Source organism: Neoarius graeffei, chromosome 28 (genome assembly GCF_027579695.1).
Source record: "Neoarius graeffei isolate fNeoGra1 chromosome 28, fNeoGra1.pri, whole genome shotgun sequence".
Taxonomy (NCBI): domain Eukaryota; kingdom Metazoa; phylum Chordata; class Actinopteri; order Siluriformes; family Ariidae; genus Neoarius; species Neoarius graeffei.
Genome location: NC_083596.1, coordinates 9011356 through 9033701, shown reverse-complemented (window position 1 = coordinate 9033701; position 22346 = coordinate 9011356). Strand labels below are relative to the sequence as shown.

Genomic DNA, 22346 nt, shown 5'->3' with positions numbered 1-22346 from the left:
CGAGCCCCGTGGCCGGCGAGGGCCTTTCTGTGTGGAGTTTGCATGTTCTCCCAGTGTCCGCGTGGGTTTCCTCCGGGTGCTCCGGTTTCCCCCACAGTCCAAAGACATGCAGGTTAGGTTAACTGGTGACTCTAAATTGAGCGTAGGTGTGAATGTGAGTGTGAATGGTTGTCTATGTGTCAGCCCTGTGATGACCTGGCGACTTGTCCAGGGTGTACCCCGCCTTTCGCCCGTAGTCAGCTGGGATAGGCTCCAGCTTGCCTGCGACCCTGTAGAACAGGATAAAGCGGCTAGAGATAATGAGAGGAGATGAGATGAGATGAGCATGGCCCATGGGGGTTTTGTTGCATACTTAACAGGCAGATCATCAAGAATACCTTTGAAAATGGGAGACGTTTTAAGACATGGGTTGCAGTTTATTTTCAGATGTAGCTATTTTATTTAGAGAAAAATCACAATTTTACTCTTTCAGACTGAAGGTAGAAGATTAACGGAAAACTTCAGCTTTCAGTAGATCATGATATCTGCTTACAATTTCACATTTTCAAAGATTTCACAGAAAAACCACAGCACCTGCATTACTGTTAAATTACTCACTTATTATTATTAGTTTTTCAAAAACAGTGTTGAAACACAGTCTCTCTGGTTACGTCACTTTTAGTGTGTTTGAAATGAATACTTTCCATTTGGAGACCATGTTTTATAGGATCCATACATTTATACTGGTGTGGCATTTCTGTACTACACACCACTCTTGGAATTTCTCTCACACCCGCCTCAGTTGACCTGGATGACTTCGTCCCACTCCTTCATGGGCCACACGCCGTTCTCCTGCACGTTGGGTGGCGAGTTCTTCCAGTCCCAGGCCTTGACTGGAACGTTCCAGTCGGGCCCGTAGTTCGCAGTCACGTAGTCCAGAGTCTCGCAGGGCACTCGGACCTTCAGCTCCAGCAGCTCTGTCCAGCACAGGCTGAACCGGGGAAAGACGTACCTGAAACGGAGACAGAGACACACTAGATTACACGCTGCACTGTGGATTTGCAGAGAACGTCTAGGAGAGCTCCGATTGCACATGGCTAACAGGATCGCATGATTCTTTGTGCACTGATAGTACACTGTAATTAAACTAATATAAACGATATATGTTGAATAACAAGTTGTTTCATGTGTTTTTAATCCTCAGGAAACTAATAAAATGGCAGAGGAACGTTTCTACACCATAACCCTTGATAAAAATTCAGAAGCTATGAATGTGCATGATATGCAAATTATAACTAATATAACAACCTGAGCATGAGCTATTCCATCCATCTCCTTAATATTTCCAAAATGGCAGCTTAATGTCACTACTAGTTCAATCAAATCAATAATAACAACAACAACACTTTACTTGAATTTCTTGCCGCTCTTTGCCTGCGTGCCTCCGTTCCAAACGATGTCGCCATCCTCGTAGAAAAAAAAGATGTCCAGTTTTACATCCAGGCCTTGGAAGGACAGCTCAAGACTGTCCTCTATCTGTATGATGTGAGATATCACATATTACTATCAGATATTATTCTGTCTACTTTCACTGGATACGAGCAATCGCGTGCTCCGATTGGCTACTCTACTACTAGGCTATCAGCTCATATACCGTGAGTGGAGAAAAACAAAATGGCGGAGCATGTTCCTGAACCAACCGAGGACAAAATAAAAACTACTCGAAAAACAAAACCCTAAAAAAAAAGGAACAAAATATGGCATAAAAGTATTTGATGGTAAGAACGCATCTTCTTTTATTTTTCAAGAATTATTGCATTTTTCACAAATTGCTCCTGTCATTTCGCCGGTTTCTTTACATTCTAAGCGGAAATGATTTTGTTGGACGCCTTGTGTAAAGTTTTTATTTATCGAATTTGTACAAAATAAAAATACTCCATTTCTCCAAATCTGGTGAATGTGGATAGAATAAAACAGTTATTCCGTTCAAGCTCGTCGTACATGGCTTATAGCCGACTCAGTGCTATGCACCTCGTTGACCATCAGCTCGTGTACGACTTGATTTCATGGAATAACTGTTAACTATACAGCTGATTATATCACAGCGCTGATGAATTCTTGATTCTGATTGGTGGAAAAAACATTTTTATTGCCCATGTATGTAGTGCACTTGTATAGAGAGTAGGACGGTAAAGATGAAACAAAGACTGCAACAATAATCCCAGTGCTGAAGAAGTCTCCCATCACCAGCCTGAATGATTACCGTCCTGTGGCCCTCACCCCGGTAATCATGAAGTGCTTCGAGAGACTAGTTCTTCAGCACATCAAGGACCACCTCCCCCCAGACTTCGACCCCTACCAGTTCGCATATCACAAACAGATCCACAGAGGACGCCATTGCTGTAGCTCTCCACTCTGCGCTAAATCACCTGGAGCAGCAGCAGAGCTACGTCCGCATACTCTTTGTGGATTACAGTTCAGCTTTTAATACAATAATCCCGGACATCCTTATTAGAAAACTGGACACTCTCGGCCTCCCCCCTCTCACATGTGCCTGGTTAAAGGACTTCCTTACTAACCGGCCCCAGACTGTGAGACTTGGCCCCCACTTCTCCTCCACCCGCACGTTGAGCACCGGCTCTCCACAGGGCTGTGTGCTGAGCCCCCTCCTGTACTGCCTCTACACCCATGACTGTAGTCCGACCCACAACAACAACAACCTTATCGTCAAGTTTGCTGACGACACCACAGTGGTCGGACTCATCTCAAAGGGAGACGAGGCAGCCTACAGAGAGGAGGTCCTGAAGTTGGCAGCCTGGTGTTCAGAAAATAACCTCGCTCTGAACACCAAGAAAACCAAAGAGCTCATTGTTGACTTCAGGAAGCACAGCACTGACCTAGCCCCCCTCTACATCAACAACGAGTATGTGGAGAGGGTCCACACCTTCCGGTTTCTCGGTGTCCTCATCTCCGCCGACATCTCCTGGTCAGAGAACATAACAGCAGTCATTAAGAAGGCGCAGCAGCGGCTACACTTCCTGAGAGTCCTCAGGAAGTACAACTTAAGCTCCAACCTGCTGCTGACCTTCTACAGGTCATCCATCGAGAGCATACTGACGTACTGTATTACAGTATGGTACGGCAGCTGCACTGCTGTAGACAGGGAGAGGCTCCAGAGGGTAGTAAAGGCAGCACAGAAGATCATTGGCTGCCCTCTCCCCTCCCTGATGGACATTTACACCTCCCGCTGCCTTAGCAGAGCTAAGAATATTATCAAGGACAGCTCCCACCCTGGCTTTGATCTGTTCGACCTGTTGCCCTCAGGGAGGCGCTACAGGTGCATCAGGGCAAAGACAAATCGATTAAAAAACAGCTTCTTTCCAAAAGCCATAACCGCCCTGAACTCAGATATGCTCTGACTTTATAGTCTATTTTATTTTACTATTTACTCTTTTACTAATTTATAAATGTGCAGTACTTTATAAGGTGACTCTCTATACAATACTTTTATAATGTGCAATACCACACTCCAAAATGTGAAATGCAACACATGCACCTCAGGACTGTGCACCTTACACACAGCACATGCACCTCAGGACTGTGCACCTTACCTTACCTTGCAATAATTCAAATGTGTAATATTTTATCTTATAATGTGACTCTCTCGTGCAATAATTTACAATGTGACTGTCTCTATGCAATACTTTATATGTGCAATACCTCACTCCATAATGTGTAACACAACACATACACCTCAGACTGTGCACCTTACACCCCCCCCTTTTTTTCCTTCCCCTTCCCCCATTCCTCTCTCTCTCCCTCTCTACACGCTGTTTGCACTGTTATTGGAGATGCTTTAATCTCATTGTACATGTGTATAGTGACAAGAAAGGCATTCTATCCTATTCTATTCTATGAAGGTTCCGAGCACTACAGAAGAACTAAGGGTGTATTCAGACCAGGATAGTTCGATAGTTCACTTGCTTTGGTCCGAACCAAATGTTTTTTTTATTTTTTCATTTTGGTGCGGTTCGCTTTCACACTGTACATTTTAGTAAGCGGACCAAAATCTGTCAATAAAGCCACACGCCCTGAGGTCATTCAGCTATTGGTCAGAGACGACACGCGCACAAAGCGTCAAGTTCAAAAGTAGTCACGGAGGCTTTCTGTGCTGTTATTCTTTTTAATGTCATCAAAGCTATATGTTTTTTCCAGTTTTTACTGTTTTCACAATTGTGCGATTACTATGCTGTTGTACAAGTAATTTATCAACGACGACGACAAAGGGCAAGGCGGCTACGGAGGATAGCGCTGATGAGCGCGCATCATGTTGTGACAGTTCTGGCTCTTCACGCAATAGATGAATTTCTTTTTCGCGTCGCTAGTACCGCCACTTTTTGAAAGAATGTCCCTGATTTTAATGTAGGTCTGACGGAGTTTCTTCACTTTTAGCCGACATTGTTCTGGGGAGCGCGTGAACCCCTTCTCCTTCATTTTCTCACTGAATACAGCAAACACGTCGGCATTTTTGTGTGTTCTCTCCAAAAGCTCAGATATGTGGACATCTGCCCATATATCCACAAGGGTACGCGTTTCTTCCTCGGCCCACGTTTGCCCCCTACTCATTTTTTGTACTCGCCTACCACTGGTGACTGAACGACCCTTGACAACCAAAACAGTGTTTGCGCTTTGCGGTGGAGTGTCAAGACTCTGTTTCCCATAATGCTCGACAAACGACGGAAGCTCCCGAGGTACAAAAAAGCAAAACTGTCGGATTAGGTCCGGTCTGTTTTCACACCTCCAAAAGGTCCGCACCAGGGTTCCTTTGGTCCGGACCGAGACCGACCTTGCAGCTCGGTCTTGGTCCGCTTGTTTGGTCCGGACCAGAGTTCGGTGGTTTGTATTCAGACCAACCCAAAAGGTCCGGACCAAGGGAAATTTGGTTCGTTTGGTCCGGACCAAACAACGTAGGTGTGAATACGCCCTAATACAATGTTAAAGTTCCTCAACTGCAAATCATTTTTTTTTTAAATTATATTTTTATGGACACAGTTCATTTGTAAGGAGCAGTTATGCTCCCCTGGACGAATCTACCATTATTGGGATGAGCGTTGATGACTTCCATATTGGTTTAGCCTAATTCAGATCTTTCCAGACCTCAACACTTTAATTCAGAACGAGCTCAGATAAGTTTCCATTCAGAGAACTGTTCAAGAAAGTTAGATGACAGAAGAAATGTAAAATGCTGTACCTTTCCAAACTTATGTTTGAGGGAGAGCCCCGCCTTCTGAAACGCTTGTGTGATATCATGCCTGTAATCTTTGATCCAGATGCCCAGGTCCACATCTTTACTGTAGGGAATGATGTTGCACTGCCGGAACCAACCTACAACATGAAACGGATGAATATATTATTATATTATACCTGCTGAATTGTCGTGTCTGATTGGTCAGAAGGTGTTTTTTTTTTATTTTATTTTTTTTAAAGCAGCCCTCCTAGGGATTAAAGATTTATATAGAATAGAATGCCTTTGTCACTATACCCATGTACAATGAAATTAAAAGCAACTCCAATAACAGTGCAAACAGCATGTAGAGAAAGGGGGGGGATAAATAAATAAATGAATAATAATAATAATAATAATAATAATAATAATAAATTTAAAAAAAAGCACTGATTCATGTGTTATTGTTTTAGTCGTAACACCTAATTCACATGGACTTGAACTGACATGAGGACGCATAATCAAAGTCTAAGAATAAACAGATTTTAAAAATATCTTTGATATCCTGAAGTATTCTAGTAAGAAGATTTTAAATGACATTTATGGAAGGAGTCTCCAGTAACAGTCAGCATGACGTCCTTCATTAATAAATAAAAAATAAAATAATAATAATAATAATAATAATAATAATAATAAATTAACGATTAAATGACAACTTTATTGAAATTCATTGATAAAAATCTAATTTACAATATATATAAACTCTTAAGAATTAAAAACACCATATTTACAAATACCAAAGAAAAAAAAATTATAAAATAAAGAACAAAAACTGGAAATAATAATAATAATAATAATAATAATAATGACATCAATCAAATTTGTGTGGTATAAGAAGAATAAAACACTTTGAGAAGTGCCATTATTGAAAAATAATCAGGTTTGGGGAAGTAACAGTAACTCACACCATCCTGTTGCTGATTATTTCCTTCTTTACATCTGTCCTCTCAACACTCAAGGTGAGGTAAACCAGATCTCGCACCTACTCACCGAGACATGTACCACTGCTCAGCCAGAACGAAATCTCAAGCCCACCGAGAACGCGAGCAGCGAGGTGGAGCAGACTCTTGGCCTTCATCCTGAAGTCCATGGCCTCCGGTGACGTATCATCTGGATAGAGCTGGGAAGGGAGATGCTTACAATTTTAACGATTTGAAAATAACTAGCAAACTGTGTACGCACAGTATATTTAGATTTTCCCAAACAACTAACTAAAGATCAGTGAATTCATAAACAGGAGAATAATGTGTCATTCGTTTTTGCTAAAGTAAAATTAATATAAGCAGGGCTTTCCCCAAAGCGCGGATACGCAGTGCTCTGCCGCGCTGTGCGATGGCGGCGCCACACTGTCACCTGCACACTAAAAAAATCAATCCTATAAATTGAACAATGCAGAGTACTTTCTGCACCTTGCTCAAGGGCACTTAAGCCAGTTCTGCTGGTCCAGGGAATCAAACCAGTAACCTTTTGGTCCCAAAGCTGTTTTCCTAACCATTAGGTTAGGCACTGCTCTGATTTTTTTTTTCTGGGGAAAAAAATCTGTTCTGTTCCCCTCTGAAAATGAGTAATAACTATAGAAATAGGAAGATATTGTAATATATAGATCTAGACTATCCTGGTACTCGACCCAGAAGTGAAAAATGAAGGGTTTCGTTGCATGCACTGACTGCCATTCTCAACCATACATCAGTTCAGTTGGTCAGGTTCAATGCCTGAACTGATAATCGCATCATCAGTTTTTCATTGGCTAAATCAGACGCAAGGTACGCCACCACTCTTGCCGGAGCGGTTGGGGGTTAGACGCCTTGCTCAAGGGCACTTAAGCCAGTTCTGCTGCTCCAGGGAATCGAACCAGTAACCTTTTGGTCCCAAAGCTGTTTTTCTAACCATTAGGTTAGGCACTGCTCTGATTTTTTTTTCTGGAGAAAGCCCTGATTATTATACATAGACACTTTTTTCGATGGAATAAAAACACGTGTTCTATTCCCTTCTAGCAGGTTTCATTCATTTGGTTTGATAGCATGCAGTATTGTTAGCATATCGCTTATCCTACGTGTATTACGTCACTCTACCCAATGGAGAATGAGCGTTGAATATGATTTACGATATTGCATGGCTGTCAAGACAACATGACATCACACGTCGGAGACATAAAACTTCCGCACTAGTGAGCGACTGGGACAATTTGTAAACAAACATGGCTGCCAGGTTTGCTTTGTTAAATACGGAAGATTTTAAGAGAGTTTTGAAAGAGAAAGCTGCACTGAACACCTGAAAGGACTGTATAATAATAATAATAATAATAATAATAATAATGGTTGGCTTTTTTTGTGGTATTTCAGATATATTCCATTCAGCTACTCGTCTTCAACTCGTTCAATATCATGCTAGCTGAATGGAATATATCTGATATACCACTCAACGCCAGCCAAGATTATTTAAATAATAGTAGAATCAATTTTTTTTTCTAAATAAAATCAAAAAGATTAGTGAAATTAACCTGGTAAAAGGCCACTGCCTCTCGATATCCGCACTCCAGGAAGCGACTGTTCGAATATTCGTTCTGGAAGCGAGAGAAGTTTTTGGGGATCCGCACGTCAAGCCCATCGAGAGTGGTCAGAATAAGATCTGGCCTGGAACAAGATACACGGAAACATTTCAGTTTGTGACTCAAATTGCAAAATTAACCTTTAAAAAGAACCCACCCCAACCCTAAAAAACAGTCAAATTTGGTGTCTAAAGCTCCTTAATTTTCTTATGCCCTACAGCTGAAGCTTTCTCACGCAAACCCTTATCCAAGATACAAGCCTGAATTTTCACAGGATTGTTTTAAACGACATTATGACATGATACAGTTGGTGAAATTGTTCTGAAATCTTCGCTCGACTTCTCCTTCGATTTTAACGCTCCATATTCCACCACTTCTTTAAGTCAGTGAAGAAAATCTGCATATTACTTAAAGGATTCTTGTTTACAATATAACCATAACGACTACCTGCTGTAGGCCCCTGCGTAGCGGCCGAAGCCCAGGTCCTTAAAGGGAGCGAAGGTGCGGTCCATGCTGCCTCGAAGCCTGAGTGGTCCGTGCCACAGGTAGTTGCCGCTTCGTTCGTACAGCACGACCACGTGTACCAGACGGCCGTTGAAGCGGAACAGCAGGTGCAGAGGGATGTCACGGCCTGACAGGTCGTCCATGCTGACCAGCCTGGGGTCTTTCCCTCTGATCTCCAGCAGCTCTAGTCCACGTTCCTGTGCAGCCTCCAGGAGGCTAGCCTGAGTGAGTGACAAATGAGGACAGAGTTTGCACAGGGAAATACTATGGTGGACAAGTACGGCAGGAAAAAGAAATTTATCCTAACACCACTGCCTTGTTTACAACAAATCGGATGCGATTCAGTGAAGTGATCTGTTCACCCAGCGGAAATCCTTACGTCATATTTCCAGAGGTTTCCGAGCAGGCCGAAGGTGACGAAGTCCCTGTGCGTACACAGGAAGGTGCAGTGAGGCTCCTTCATCTGGCTGTCCTTGAGCAGAACGGCATCCTGGGAGAGCAGGCTCAGAGACACCGTGTCCACCAGAAACACGGGCAGGCTGAACTTATGGGCCAGCATCAGAAACTTTTTCACTAAATGCTGTGATCAAGATATGAACAGAGGATAAATGCACAGGGTGGAACCATTTTGTTTGCAAAATTAGAAGAATTTGTACACTGGCGTTAATCATTTTACATGGCATTTTGAAAAAAAAAAAAGAATTTATATTTGCTTATAATGAAAGCCTCTTGGAAATATAAAACTTGAAGTGTTCTTTGGTTGTCCCTGTTCGAAAAGGTTTGATGTAAAACAGGGTGTTTTACTGTCAGAAGTTAGTTATTCAATGCTGAACTCTTTTACAACAATTCTGTACAAACCTGTAATTAATTTACAAATCCTTAAAAAATAGTGTTACAGGTCAGAATCGTGGGTCAGGTGAAAATTTTCAACCTAGGTTAGAATTTTTAACCCCGTTTATAATTTGCTACTTGTATTAGGGAGACTTACTATATCTAGGGTTAGGATTTGGAAAGACTTCGTATTTTAAACTACTTGATGATGTAATTAATTGGAATTGAATTGGATCAATCCCTGGATGGGGAATGCATTGTGGATAAAATAGTTAAGAAATCCAATGCTAAACTAAAGTTTCTGTATAGACAGACTAAAAATGTCAACCTTGAAACTAAAAAGCTGCTTGTGTCAGCCTTAATCCAAAGTCACTATGACTATGCCAGTGCATCATGGTATTCTGGATTAACCAAGAAACATAGGTCTTGGTTACAGATTTCTCAGAACAAAATCATTAGATACCTTTTGAATGCACCATCAAAGAGGTCGTTCACATTAACAAATATATGCGACTTGTATGTGATCCTCAGTATGAACGAAAAGCGACCTAAAAGTGTTCCGCATGCGCATTGCAGGATACGACGACGTCACACGCAGTGAGCATGGCCAGCGTTTACGGAAGTAAAACCGCCCGGTTGCAGTATGACCCATCCAATCTAGCTTGAATAGCTGTATCCCCCCAAATGGAAATCAGCTCCCTAACCTCTGCGTCCTTCCATTGAGAAGATTCAGAACCTTCACAGCCCGAAGCGTCCCTCGCATTGATGTCATGCGCAGGGGCGCAGATACGTTTTTTGAACTGGGGGGGGGGACAAAAAACTGGGAGGGACAAAGCTGCCAGCAAACCAACCCCAACCCCGATATGCCTGTCAAACTTGTTGTTAGTAACCATAGCAACCAAGCTCGAGCTCGCAACCTGTGCAGTCTGCGCAGCTCAACCAACCGAATATCAGTCTTTGTTTTGTTTTATGTGAGTTGTTGCAACTATGTATACACTGCTGTGCACCTCAATACACCGAATGGTAATTAGTCTTTTGATTTTTCCGTGAGGTTTGCCTTATGCAAAGAAAGACAGCATAGACGTTTTTTCCTCCCTATAAGTGGGGGGGACCGAACGAGGTGAATTTAAATCTGGGTGGGACGAGTCCCACCCTCTATCTGCGCCCGTGATTATGCGCCATGTTGTTGTAACTTTTTTTGAGAGACCCGCCGCCTACTTCAGCGCAGAATAGTGACGTTTGTGGCTTGTTGATGACGTGTAAGTCGGATGAATGCGACCTGGCGGTTCAGACTGAAGTCGCATATGAAAAGAGCGGATAGGAATCGGAATTAGGACCACATATCCAAACGGCCTGGGTCGGATTTGAAAAAATCGGATCTGTGTCGTTCATATTGTCAATAAAAGATTGGATACAGGTCACATATGGGCGAAAAGATCGGATTTGAGTCACTTCAGCCTGCAGTGTGAACGTAGCCAAAAAGCCATGTTGGAGCTGATGAATTTTGCCTGGTTAGGATGTTGCCGGTGGAACTTCGTATTAAACAACTTAAATTAAATTTAGTACATAAAATTGTCAATGGAAACGCCCCTTCTTACCTTTCTCAGTCCCTTACCCTTACCCGTAATATTCACGGCATTGGTACAAGATCCAACACCTCTTCTCTCCATGTTCCTCATGTCAAATCTTTTGGTAACACCTCTTTTTTTTTTTTTTTTATACCGGTACTTTAGCCTGGAATGAGCTTCCATCTCATATTCAATGTACACAAAGCAGGTCTCTCTTCAAGTTGCTAGTCAAACAGTTTTTATTCAGTGAACTTATTAACCAGGAACACAGTCCTTATGTATATTACTAGTCATTTTGATTTTATACTCTTTATCTTGTTTAATTTATTTTAACAATTTGTATAATATTCTTTTTCATTTTTAGTCACTTGTCACATGCTAGTCACTTGACCCAAGGACCACAATGGAAAACAAGCGCTGTGCGCTTTATTGTGTTATCCTGGTATGATTATGTTATTTTACATGTTTATACCGAATAAAATCAATCAATCAATCAATTAAATCAATAAATTCAAAATATACATCACTCCTTCCATCACAATCGTTGCTGGTCTAGTGGTTAAGGTGCTGGGTTAAGAATCTGAAGGTTCTGAGTTTGAATCCTTGTTAAGTATGAAAAAAGATATGCTAAAAAAAGAAAAAAGCTAATTCGGTAAATAGGAATAGGTAGACGGACAGACAAAAGGAACTACTAGGTAGGTGTAGACAGAGAGAAATTGGATGGAAGAAGTGATGGAAAATCCCTTTTAATTATTTTAGATAATTCAAAATTTTACCGAGATTGGGAATTATGAACGAGGTTAAAAATTTTAACTGGGGTCAAAAAAAAAACCCCACCAAGGTTGAAATTTTTGGACTTCTAACAAATACCTTGAAGAATCCCGTTTCTCTAAGACTAAAGATTAGTCAAGTGCTTCAGTTACAAATCACTCATCTTAAAGCTTAGCTGCAGTTTCAAAATTGGCTGGTGCTCAGGATTTCAGTGTTGTATTGGAAAAAAGTGAAATCGTGCCACCTCTAATATCTTCTTCTTTTGGCTGCTCCTGATTAGGGGTCGCCACAGTGGATCTTTCATCTCCATTGCTCCCTGTCTTCCACATCCTTCTCTACCACACCTGCCACTTTCATGTCCTCTCTCACCACATCCATGTATCTCCTCTTTGGCCTTCCTCGTTTTCGTGTGCCTGGCAGCTCCATCCTCAACATTCTCCTTCCCACATGCTCTGCATCTCTTCTCAGGATGTGCCCATACCATCTCAGTCTCATCTCTCTTAGCTTAATTCCCAAGCTCTCCACATGTGCTGTCCCTCTGATGTGCTCGTTCCTTATCCTGTCCAACCTCCCATCGCAAACCTTAACATCCTCAACTCCGCCACCTCCAACTTTGCCTCCTGTCTCTTCGTTAAGGGTACGGCCTCCAATCCATACATCACAGCTGGTCTCACTACTGTCTTATACATCTTACCTTTCACTTTTGCTGGGACTTTCCGATCACAAATGACTCCCGACATCCTTCTCCACCCTGCCTGCGCTCTCTTTCTCACCTCACTATCGCAGCCCCCATTTTCCTGCACAGTTGACCCCAGGTACTTGAATTCACCAACTTTCTTTATGTCTACTCCTTGCATCTTCACTACACTCTCATCCCCATTCTCATTGATGCACATGTATTCTGTTTTGCTACTGCTCACCTTCATTCCTCTTCGTTCCAATGCATACCTCCATCTCTCCAAACCCAACTCAACCTCCTTTCTACTTTCACCACATATCACAATATCATCCGCAAACATCATGTTCCGTCTCTAATATAATGACGATATTATTATTGCAATATTTTGACTCACCCATTGCGCCTCCTTCCCTGTTGGGTAACCTTTACCACTTGGTGCTTGAAGTCCACGCTATGGAAAGAGCACGCATTGAAGAAACAGTTCATTTAAGAATCAGATGAAATTTGATAGTTTTGGACTGGAACTACAAGGCTAATGCTGCTAGGAAATAAGGGAAGCTCATAGCTCTGGGCTTAGCACTGTTTAAACTGCATTTCGAAATCATAAATACGAAACATACAAATACACTTTTAAAAAAAAAAATAAGTTCAAAGGCTATTATCGTTTCTTGACTATTCAACGTTTTCTACATTGTAGAACAATACTCAAGACATCAAAACTATAAAATAACACATGGAACGGATATGGAATTATGTGGTAAAAAAAAAAGTGTTAAAAAAACAAACTATGTTTGATATTTTAGATTCTTCAGCAAAGCTACCGTTTCCGTTGATGACGCTTTGCATGCTATTGGCGTTATCTTAACCAGCTTCATGAGGTGGACATGGAATGGTTTTCAATTAACAGATGTGTCTCGTCAAATTTTAATTAGTGGACGAGTTTCTTGCCTTCTTAATGCATGAGATCTCATCTCATCTCATTATCTCTAGCCGCTTTATCCTGTTCTACAGGGTCGCAGGCAAGCTGGAGCCTATCCCAGCTGACTACGGGCGAAAGGCGGGGTACACCCTGGACAAGTCGCCAGGTCATCACAGGGCTGACACATAGACACAGACAACCATTCACACTCACATTCACACCTACGCTCAATTTAGAGTCACCAGTTAACCTAACCTGCATGTCTTTGGACTGTGGGGGAAACCGGAGCACCCGGAGGAAACCCACGCGGACACGGGGAGAACATGCAAACTCTGCACAGAAAGGCCCTCGCCGGCCACGGGGCTCGAACCCGGACCTTCTTGCTGTGAGGCGACAGCGCTAACCACTACACCACCGTGCCGCCCTATGCATGAGATCAAACAGTAAATAGTAAATAATAATACAGTAAATAGCCCTACTCCACAACTGTAGTAATCCATATTTGTCAAGAATCGCTCGACTAAGTAAAGAGAAACGACAGCCATCATTACTTTAAGACATAAAGTGACTTAATTCATAAAAATAAAAGAACGAACATTGAATTAGAAGGTATGTCTAAACTTTTGTTTGGCACTTGTGTGTGTGTGTGTGTGTGTGTGTGTGTGTGTGTGTGTGTGTGTGTGTATACAGTAGGGTGCATCAGTTGCCCTCACTTTCATAAAATCTGATGCGTTTTTGTTTGGGTGTTCCTTTTCACCAATAAAGACATCCTGTAAAATTTTTTGACCATATTCAAAAGTCTAATGGTGGCACCATGAGGTTCATTTTTTGCCAAAAAACGCTTATTTTATGTTTTCGCGTAAGGTTTGAATCACAATGTTGGACTCCATTTATTGATTTCTTGTGACGCAGAGATCATGTTAAGAACCTTTACAAGGGATTGAGAAGCATTAATGTGATTCATAATACATTTGTATTGTTTAAAAGTAGTTGAACAATGATTCAATGAACAGCTAAAACTCAAACTGTGCTTGATGATATATTTAGAATATGTACTAAAAATGTGTATCTAAGATACACTGTTTTGCCAAAAGTATTTGCTCACCCATCCAAATTATCGGAATCAGGTGTTCCAATCACTTCCATGGCCACAGGTGTATAAAATCAAGCACCTAGGCATGCAGACTGTTTTTACAGTTTGGAGCTGGCCCCTTCCTCTTCCAACATGACTGTGCACCAGTGCACAAAGCAAGGTCCATAAAGACATGGATGACAGAGTCTGGTGTGGATGAACTTGACTGGCCTGCACAGAGTCCTGACCTCAACCCGATAGAACACCTTTGGGATGAATTAGGGCGTATTCACACCTACGTTGTTCGGTCCGGACCAAACGAACCAAATTTCCCTTGGTCCGGACCTTTTGGGTTGGTCTGAATACAAACCACCGAACTCTGGTCCGGACCAAACAAGCGGACCGAGACCGAGCTGCAAGGTCGGACTCGGTCCGGACCAAAGGAACCCTGGTGCGGATCTTTTGGAGGTGTGAAAGCAGACCGGACCTAATCCAACAGTTTTGCTTTTTTGTACCTCGGGAGCTTCCGTCGTTTGTCGAGCATTATGGGAAACACAGAGTCTTGACACTCCACCGCAAAGTGCAAACACTGTTTCGGTTGTCAAGGGAACCTTACAACAGTCGTTCAGTCATTCAGACCAGTGGTAGGCTAGACTACAGAGTACAAAAAATGAGTAGGGGGCAAACGTGGGCCGAGGAAGAAACGCGCACCCTTGTGGATATATGGGCAGATGTCCACATATCTGAGCTTTTGGAGAGAACACACAAAAATGCCGACGTGTTTGCTGTATTCAGTGAGAAAATGAAGGAGAAGGGGTTCACGCGCTCCCCAGAACAGCGCTTTGTGCGCGTGTCGTCTCTGACCAATAGCTGAACGACCTCAGGGCGCGTGGCTTTGTTGACAGATTTTGGTCCGCTTACTAAAATGTACAGTGTGAAAGCGAACCGCACCAAAATGAAAAAATAAAAAAAACATTTGGTTCGGACCAAAGCAAGTGAACTATCGAACTATCCTGGTCTGAATACACCCTTAGAGTGGAGACTGAGAGCCAGGCCTTCTCGTCCAACATCGGTGTGTGACCTCACAAATGCGCTTCTGGAAGAATGGTCAAAAATTCCCATAAACACACTCCTAAACCTTGTGGACAGCCTTCCCAGAAGAGTTGAAGCTGTTCTAGCTGCAAAGGGTGGACCGACGTCATATTGAACCCTATGGATTAGGAATGGGATGTCACTTAAGCTCATATGCGAGTCAAGGCAGGTGAGCAAATACTTTTGGCAATATAGTCCAAAACTCAGCTGCTAGGGTACTCACTCACACCAGGCCCTGGGATCATATCACTCCTATTCTATACAACCTGCACTGGCTCCCAGTTAAATACCGCATTCAGTACAAAATTATCTTACTTGTTTACCAATCCCTACATAACCTGGCCCCTCCCTATTTATCAAATCTCCTAACTCCATATCAGTTACCTTTAAATCTTCGCTCCACAGATGTCCACCTATTAGCAGTCCCTTACGCTCGGCTCTGCTCTATGGGTGACAAGGCTTTCAGTGTAAACGGCCCTAAGCTGTGGAATGCCCGGCCACTAGCGTTGCGCCAATGCTCAACACTGTCCTCTTTCAAAAAACAGCTAAAAACACATCTCTTTAGCTTGGCCTTTTCTCTTTGATTTTTAATAACGTTATTATTATTATTGATTTCTTATTATTTTATTATTGTTGTTATTCTATTGTTTTGCTTTTTATTGTTTGTTTTACTGTTCAGTGTTCTTGGGTACCTTGAAAGGCGCTTATAAATAAAATATCTCATCTCATCTCCTCTAGCCGCTTTATCCTTCTACAGGGTCGCAGGCAAGCTGGAGCCTATCCCAGCTGACTACGGGCGAAAGGCGGGGTACACCCTGGACAAGTCGCCAGGTCATCACAGGGCTGACAGAGAGACACAGACAACCATTCACACTCACATTCACACCTACGCTCAATTTAGAGTCACCAGTTAACCTAACCTGCATGTCTTTGGACTGTGGGAGAAACCGGAGCACCCGGAGGAAACCCACGCGGACACGGGGAGAACATGCAAACTCCGCACAGAAAGGCCCTTGTCGGCCATGGGGCTCGAACCCGGACCTTCTTGCTGTGAGGCGACAGCGCTAACCACTACACCACCATGCCGCCCCTAAATAAAATATATTATTATTATTATTATTATTATAGTATTTGGTATACTCTATAAGGTGCCATAATGTTTCATGAAAAGTGATCAAAATTTTGTCATAAAATAGCAGCTTTTTCCATAACTTTGAGCTCCTGGTGCCACCATTAAACTTTTGAATTTTGTCAAAATATTTCACCCAGTGTGTTTTCTTACCAAAAGGAACATAAAAACAAAAATGCATCATGATCGGAGGAACTTTTCATTTTTAGGGGGCAACTGATGCACCCTAACACACAGTACTGTGCAAAAGTCTTAGGCACATGCAAAGAAATGCTGTAGACCCAAAATGGCTTAAAAATAATGCAAATGTTTCAACATAAAAAAAAAGATACTATAAACAGTAAGCCGTAATAAAATAAAAAGTCAGTATTTGGTGTGAGATGATCCTTTGCTTTTTTAAAAAAAAAAAAAGTAGTCGTCTCAGATCCAATGAGTGCAGTTTGATAAGGAAATGAGCTGTAGGTTTTTACTGAGCATCTTACAGAACCAGCCACAGTTCTTCTTGCATGTTCATTTTGCAGCAAAGTGCTCTCTTATGTAATATGCTACTCAGATACAAACATTTTTTTTCCTGTAACATTTAATTTTGTGCTGGAAAATGAACGCTTGGAGCTCTAAAACGTTTTTGTACTGACTTGATAATGTAGAAGTCATAAAATAGAAACCTATAACAAAGTTTGTATGAAAAAATAAATAAAGGGCCTTAGACTTTTGCACAGTACTGTGTATAAACAAATTAAATACAGTAAGACAAAAGGTTGCATTTAGCTTGTAGGCCTTGACGCACAATTCTGACATTTTGATACAGGTCTGATTTTTGTTCATCTATTTGCATAACCATAAGACCCATATCGCATCCACATGTTTACATCATTCCTCCACAACAGCAACTTTTAACCAGTAGCATCACCATGGTTGTAGAAACTGTTTTGTCTCTTTGAATTTTGCCTTAAAACCTTAAATTTTACATTGGCATGGTCGCCAGGTCCTTGTATCTTCTCATCATCACTGGTCCTGAGAACCATCCTCAGAAACTGCCTGATTTTTTTTTTAAACAAATGATAAGACAACTATCAGAGTAACAAGATAATATATTATAAAGACAAGTGTTTTATTGGTTAATACACCAGTCATATTTTTCATATGAGCTATATCCGGGACACGGAGAACCAAAACCTTGACATAAATATCTTTTTTTTTTGCGGTCCGGTTTCCATCAAATCCTGCGCTCTGATTGGCTGGCGATACAGATCCCAGTTACTACGATACCCAGATCCTACGATACGGACCTCGGTTATGGACCTCTGGCGACTTGCTCGTTCACAACAACAAACATAGTAGCATTTTTTGTCAACATTTATCTTTTTTTTAATAAGATTTATTTATAAGGTTATCAAAAATCTTATAAATTTTTGCCAGCATTTCTCAGGAGAATAGCATTAATTTTACAGCATGGATAGCGATAACGACAGTCTTCACAGCGAAAGCGAGTTTTACTACCCTGAGGAAGAAGAAATAAAACAAAACATTTCAGGAGAAAGCTAAAAACCTCTAACTGTTGCTAACGCCGAGCAAAACCATGGCTGAATCCTGAATGACTCAATTTTGTATAAATAGGGGACTACATAGGCGGCAAAATGTAGTTTTTTTTCCTGCCATGGAAGTGCACTTGTATACCGAGGAGGAAGCCATTTGCATTACAGCCGTGAATGAGGATTCAAAATGGCGGCTTGGCTCGGTTTTCCCTTTCGGGCGCTCTCGTTTTCTGTTAAAATTTGGTAAAGAAAAAAATAAAATATATTATTTACCAGCTTAAGGTCGGTCCGTATGGTGAAATACCGTGACCTCGGCCTTGAATACTGACCTCGGCCCAGAGGGCCTCGCTCAGTACTTTCAAGACCTCGGTCATGGTATTTCACCATACGGACCTCCCAGCTGGGAAATAACACATATGTGTCACTCAAGAGGAAATCAATGAATTGTGGGGACTTTTTGTTTGTGATTGTGTCGATATAATAAAAAGAAAACTGCACGTTGGCTTAAAGAAATATGACGTTTATCTTCTCGTGCTGAAAAACTCGCTTTTTTTTTTAAATTATGAAATGCATCACAGACCTGAGTGACATAATGAGATGAGATTGGCTTTTTTTCATGGTATATCAGATATATTCCATTCAGCTAGCATGATATTGAACGGAGTCGAAGCTGAGTAGCTGAATGGAATACATCTGATATACCATGAAAAAAAGCCAGCCAATATTATTATTATTAAATACACGTTCCTTTTGGGTGTTCAACATGTCTTTCTTTTTCAAAATTCTCTCAAAATCTTCCGTTTTTAAATGAAGTAAACCTGGTGGCCATGTTTGTTTAAAACTGTCACAGTTGCTCGCTAGTGCAGGAGTTTTACATTTCTGACGTGTGATGTCATGTTGTCTTGACAATCATGCAATATCGTAAACCATATTCAACACTCATTCTCCACTGGATAGAGTGACGTAATACACCTAGGATAAGCAATATCCTAACAATATTGCATGCTGTCAAACCAAATGAATGAAACCTCTAGAAGGGAATAGAACATGTTTTTATTCCATCAAAAAAGTGTCCTGTATGTTTAATATTTCCCGATATTCCACTCCGATGACGCCACTCGCAGTGTTTTCCCACTAACCAGATGCGTGTTATCAAAATGGTGAACCGGTTCAAAATAAAAATTCTTTTCATAAACTTGCGTATTTTTTTTTTTTTTGTGTGTGTGTGTGTGTGTGTGTGTGTGTGTGTGTGTGTATGTGTCTGTATAATATAAAGAGCATCACATGGTGGCACAAAGATATGAAGTTTATCTTCTCGTGCTGAAAAAAAAAATTATTATATATAATCACTCGCTTGTGATATATAGACATTCACCACTCAAAGATAAACGTCATATCTTCGTGCCACATATACATACAGTGGTGCTTGAAAGTTTGTGAACCCTTTAGAATTTTCTATATTTCTGCATAAATATGACCTAAAACAACATCAGATTTTCACACAAGTCCTAAAAGTAGATAAAGAGAACCCAGTTAAACAAATGAGACAAAAATATTATACTTGGTCATTTATTTATTGAGGAAAATGATCCAATATTACATATCTGTGAGGGGCAAAAGTATGTGAACCTTTGCTTTCAGTATCTGGTGTGACCCCCTTGTGCAGCAATAACTGCAACTAAACGTTTGCAGTAACTGTTGATCAGTCCTGCACACCGGCTTGGAGGAATTTTAGCCCATTCCTCCATACAGAACAGCTTCAACTCTGGGATGTTGGTGGGTTTCCTCACATGAACTGCTCGCTTCAGGTCCTTCCACAACATTTCCATTGGATTAAGGTCAGGACTTTGACTTGGCCATTCCAAAACATGAACTTTATTCTTCTTTAACCATTCTTTGGTAGAACAACTTGTGTGCTTAAGGTCGTTGTCTTGCTGCATGACCCACCTTCTCTTGAGATTCAGTTCATGGACAGATGTCCTGACATTTTCCTTTAGAATTCGCTGGTATAATTCAGAATTCATTGTTCCATCAATGATGGCAAGCTGTCCTGGCCCAGATGTAGCAAAACAGGCCCAAACCATGATACTACCACCACCATGTTTCACAGATGGGATAAGGTTCTTATGCTGGAATGCAGTGTTTTCCTTTCTCCAAACATAACGCTTCTCATTTAAACCAAAAAGTTCTATTTTGGTCTCATCCGTCCACAAAACATTTTTCCAATAGCCTTCTGGCTTGTCCACATGATCTTTAGCAAACTGCAGATGAGCAGCAGTGTTCTTTTTGGAGAGCAGTGGCTTTCTCCTTGCAACCCTGCCATGCACACCATTGTTGTTCAGTGTTCTCCTGATGGTGGACTCATGAACATTAACATTACCCAATGTGAGAGAGGCCTTCAGTTGCTTAGAAGTTACCCTGGGATCCTTTATGACCTTGCTGACTATTACACACCTTGCTCTTGGAGTGATCTTTGTTGGTTGACCACTCCTGGGGAGGGTAACAATGATCTTGAATTTCTTCCATTTGTACACAATCTGTCTGACTGTGGATTGGTGGAGTCCAAACTCTTTAGAGATGGTTTTGTAACCTTTTCCAGCCTGATGAGCATCAACAACGCTTTTTCTGAGGTCCTCAGAAATCTCCTTTGTTCGTGCCATGATACACTTCCACAAACATGTATTGTGAAGATCAGACTTTGATAGATCCCTGTTCTTTAAATAAAACAGGGTGCCCACTCACACCTGATTGTCATCCCATTGATTGAAAACACCTGACTCTAATTTCACCTTCAAATTAACTGCTAATCCTAGAGGTTCACATACTTTTGCCACTCACAGATATGTAATATTGGATCATTTTCTTCAATAAATAAATGACCAAGTATAATATTTTTGTCTCATTTGTTTAACTGGGTTCTCTTTATCTACTTTTAGGACTTGTGTGAAAATCTGATGTTGTTTTAGGTCATATTTATGCAGAAATATAGAAAATTCTAAAGGGTTCACAAACTTTCAAGCACCACTGTACATACATATATATATACACACACACACTACCCTGCAAGCGTGGATTGGGGGGGGAGCGGGGGATCAGAGTTGTTCACACGTAGGCAGTGATGTGTCAGAAAATGAAGATGTTGTTGATCTTTTTTCTGATATTTGTGGATGGGTCGGCATGGTGGTGTAGTGATTAGCACTGTTGCCTCACAGCAAGAAGGTTCTGAGTTTGAGCCCTTTCTGTGTGGGGTTTGCATGTTCTCCCCGTGTCTGCGTGGGTTTCCTCCGGGTGCTGCGGTTTCCCCCACAGTCCAAAGACATGCAGTTAGGTTAACGTGGGGTGGCCTTGGGCTGAGGTGCCCTTGAGCGAGGTACTGAACCCCTGACTGCTCCCCGGGTGCTCTGGTGTGTCTGCCCACTGCTCTGGGTGTGTGTGCGCGTGTGTTCACTGCTTCAGATGGGTTAAATGCAGAGGACGAATTTCACTGTGCTTGAAGTGTGCATGTGACGAATAAAGGTTTCTTCTTCATGGTGTTTGAGTGTGTTGTGTCGTGTCGTGTTTGTTCACCTTGTTAGCGTGCTGTCTGTAGTAGTAGAGCTGAAACAGGAATATGGAGCTCACTGTGATGAGCAGCACCAACACTGTGGTCTTGTTCACTCTGGCCATGAGTGAGTCTGGCTGTATGTGATCCTGACAAGCTGTGCCATAAGGCTGACTCCTTCACCATGCTTGGACACCTGGGCTGATGGCTGCATGGAGCTCTGAAAACAAACAAACAATTATAATCTCTTCAGGTTAAGGGTGTTTGTCTTTCAGCAGATCTTTGAATGGTCTCCTGCCTCATCTGCATTAATTGAATCTGCCATGGTAATATAATGTTTATAACACAGTCAGGAAATACTGATTATTGTTTAACTCTGAGATTTTACATCCAAGCGCGTGCACGTCAACAGTATTCAGTGACAGGACCAGCACTGACCGCGCGAGCTCGCGAACACAACACTGACTGCTGAATTAACCGCGCCTTCACAACTAATTACTGAAATATTCAACACTTCACCAGCTTACTCATCAGGACAGCGTGCAGCATCAGTCAATATTATCCCGGGGTAGGTAAATATCAGCCTCGAGTTCCAGCTTGCTAACTCATAACTGCATTCTGCTGCTTTCTGCTGTTCCCGGGACACAGCCGGACGGCAAGCCGCGTAGGACAAACACCAAAGAAACGCGTTTCGAAAACCAATTTCTATGGATAAATCAAGCACGTGCACATTAAAGTTGGTTAAAAGAAAATAAAATAGTCATGTTTTTAGTCTTTAAATTAATTTATCCAGCTTATTACATCGTCTGAACTAAAATAAACAAAAAATTAAACTTTATTCTGCATGACACCAGCCACAGTTTTTCATGTCCTTGACATGAAACTCCAGTTAAA

At 41.7% G+C, this 22346-nt stretch overlaps 1 protein-coding gene across 1 annotated transcript; it reads right to left on the bottom strand.

Annotated features, from left to right (window-relative positions):
• Positions 1-308: 308 nt before the first annotated feature.
• Positions 309-22097, bottom strand: fktn (fukutin). The gene is made up of 10 exons (XM_060913162.1): positions 21980-22097; positions 21479-21672; positions 12559-12615; positions 8695-8895; positions 8259-8536; positions 7764-7896; positions 6254-6383; positions 5231-5364; positions 1391-1515; positions 309-991 (listed from the first exon to the last, which is right to left on the bottom strand). Exons 2-10 carry the CDS (start codon positions 21575-21577, stop codon positions 778-780), a joined length of 1371 nt encoding a protein of 456 aa, XP_060769145.1. The 5' UTR covers positions 21578-21672; positions 21980-22097; the 3' UTR covers positions 309-777.
• Between the last annotated feature and the right edge of the window lie 249 nt (positions 22098-22346).

Coding starts and splice junctions, on each gene's coding strand:
- fktn (XM_060913162.1), bottom strand. CDS start 21,577: ATGGCCAGAGTGAACAAGACCACAGTGTTGGTGCTGCTCATCACAGTG. Junction 5,365..6,253: donor GAGCAGTGGTACATGTCTCG/GTGAGTAGGTGC, acceptor TTCATGTTGTAG/GTTGGTTCCGGCAGTGCAAC. Junction 1,516..5,230: donor TCAAACATAAGTTTGGAAAG/GTACAGCATTTT, acceptor CACATCATACAG/ATAGAGGACAGTCTTGAGCT.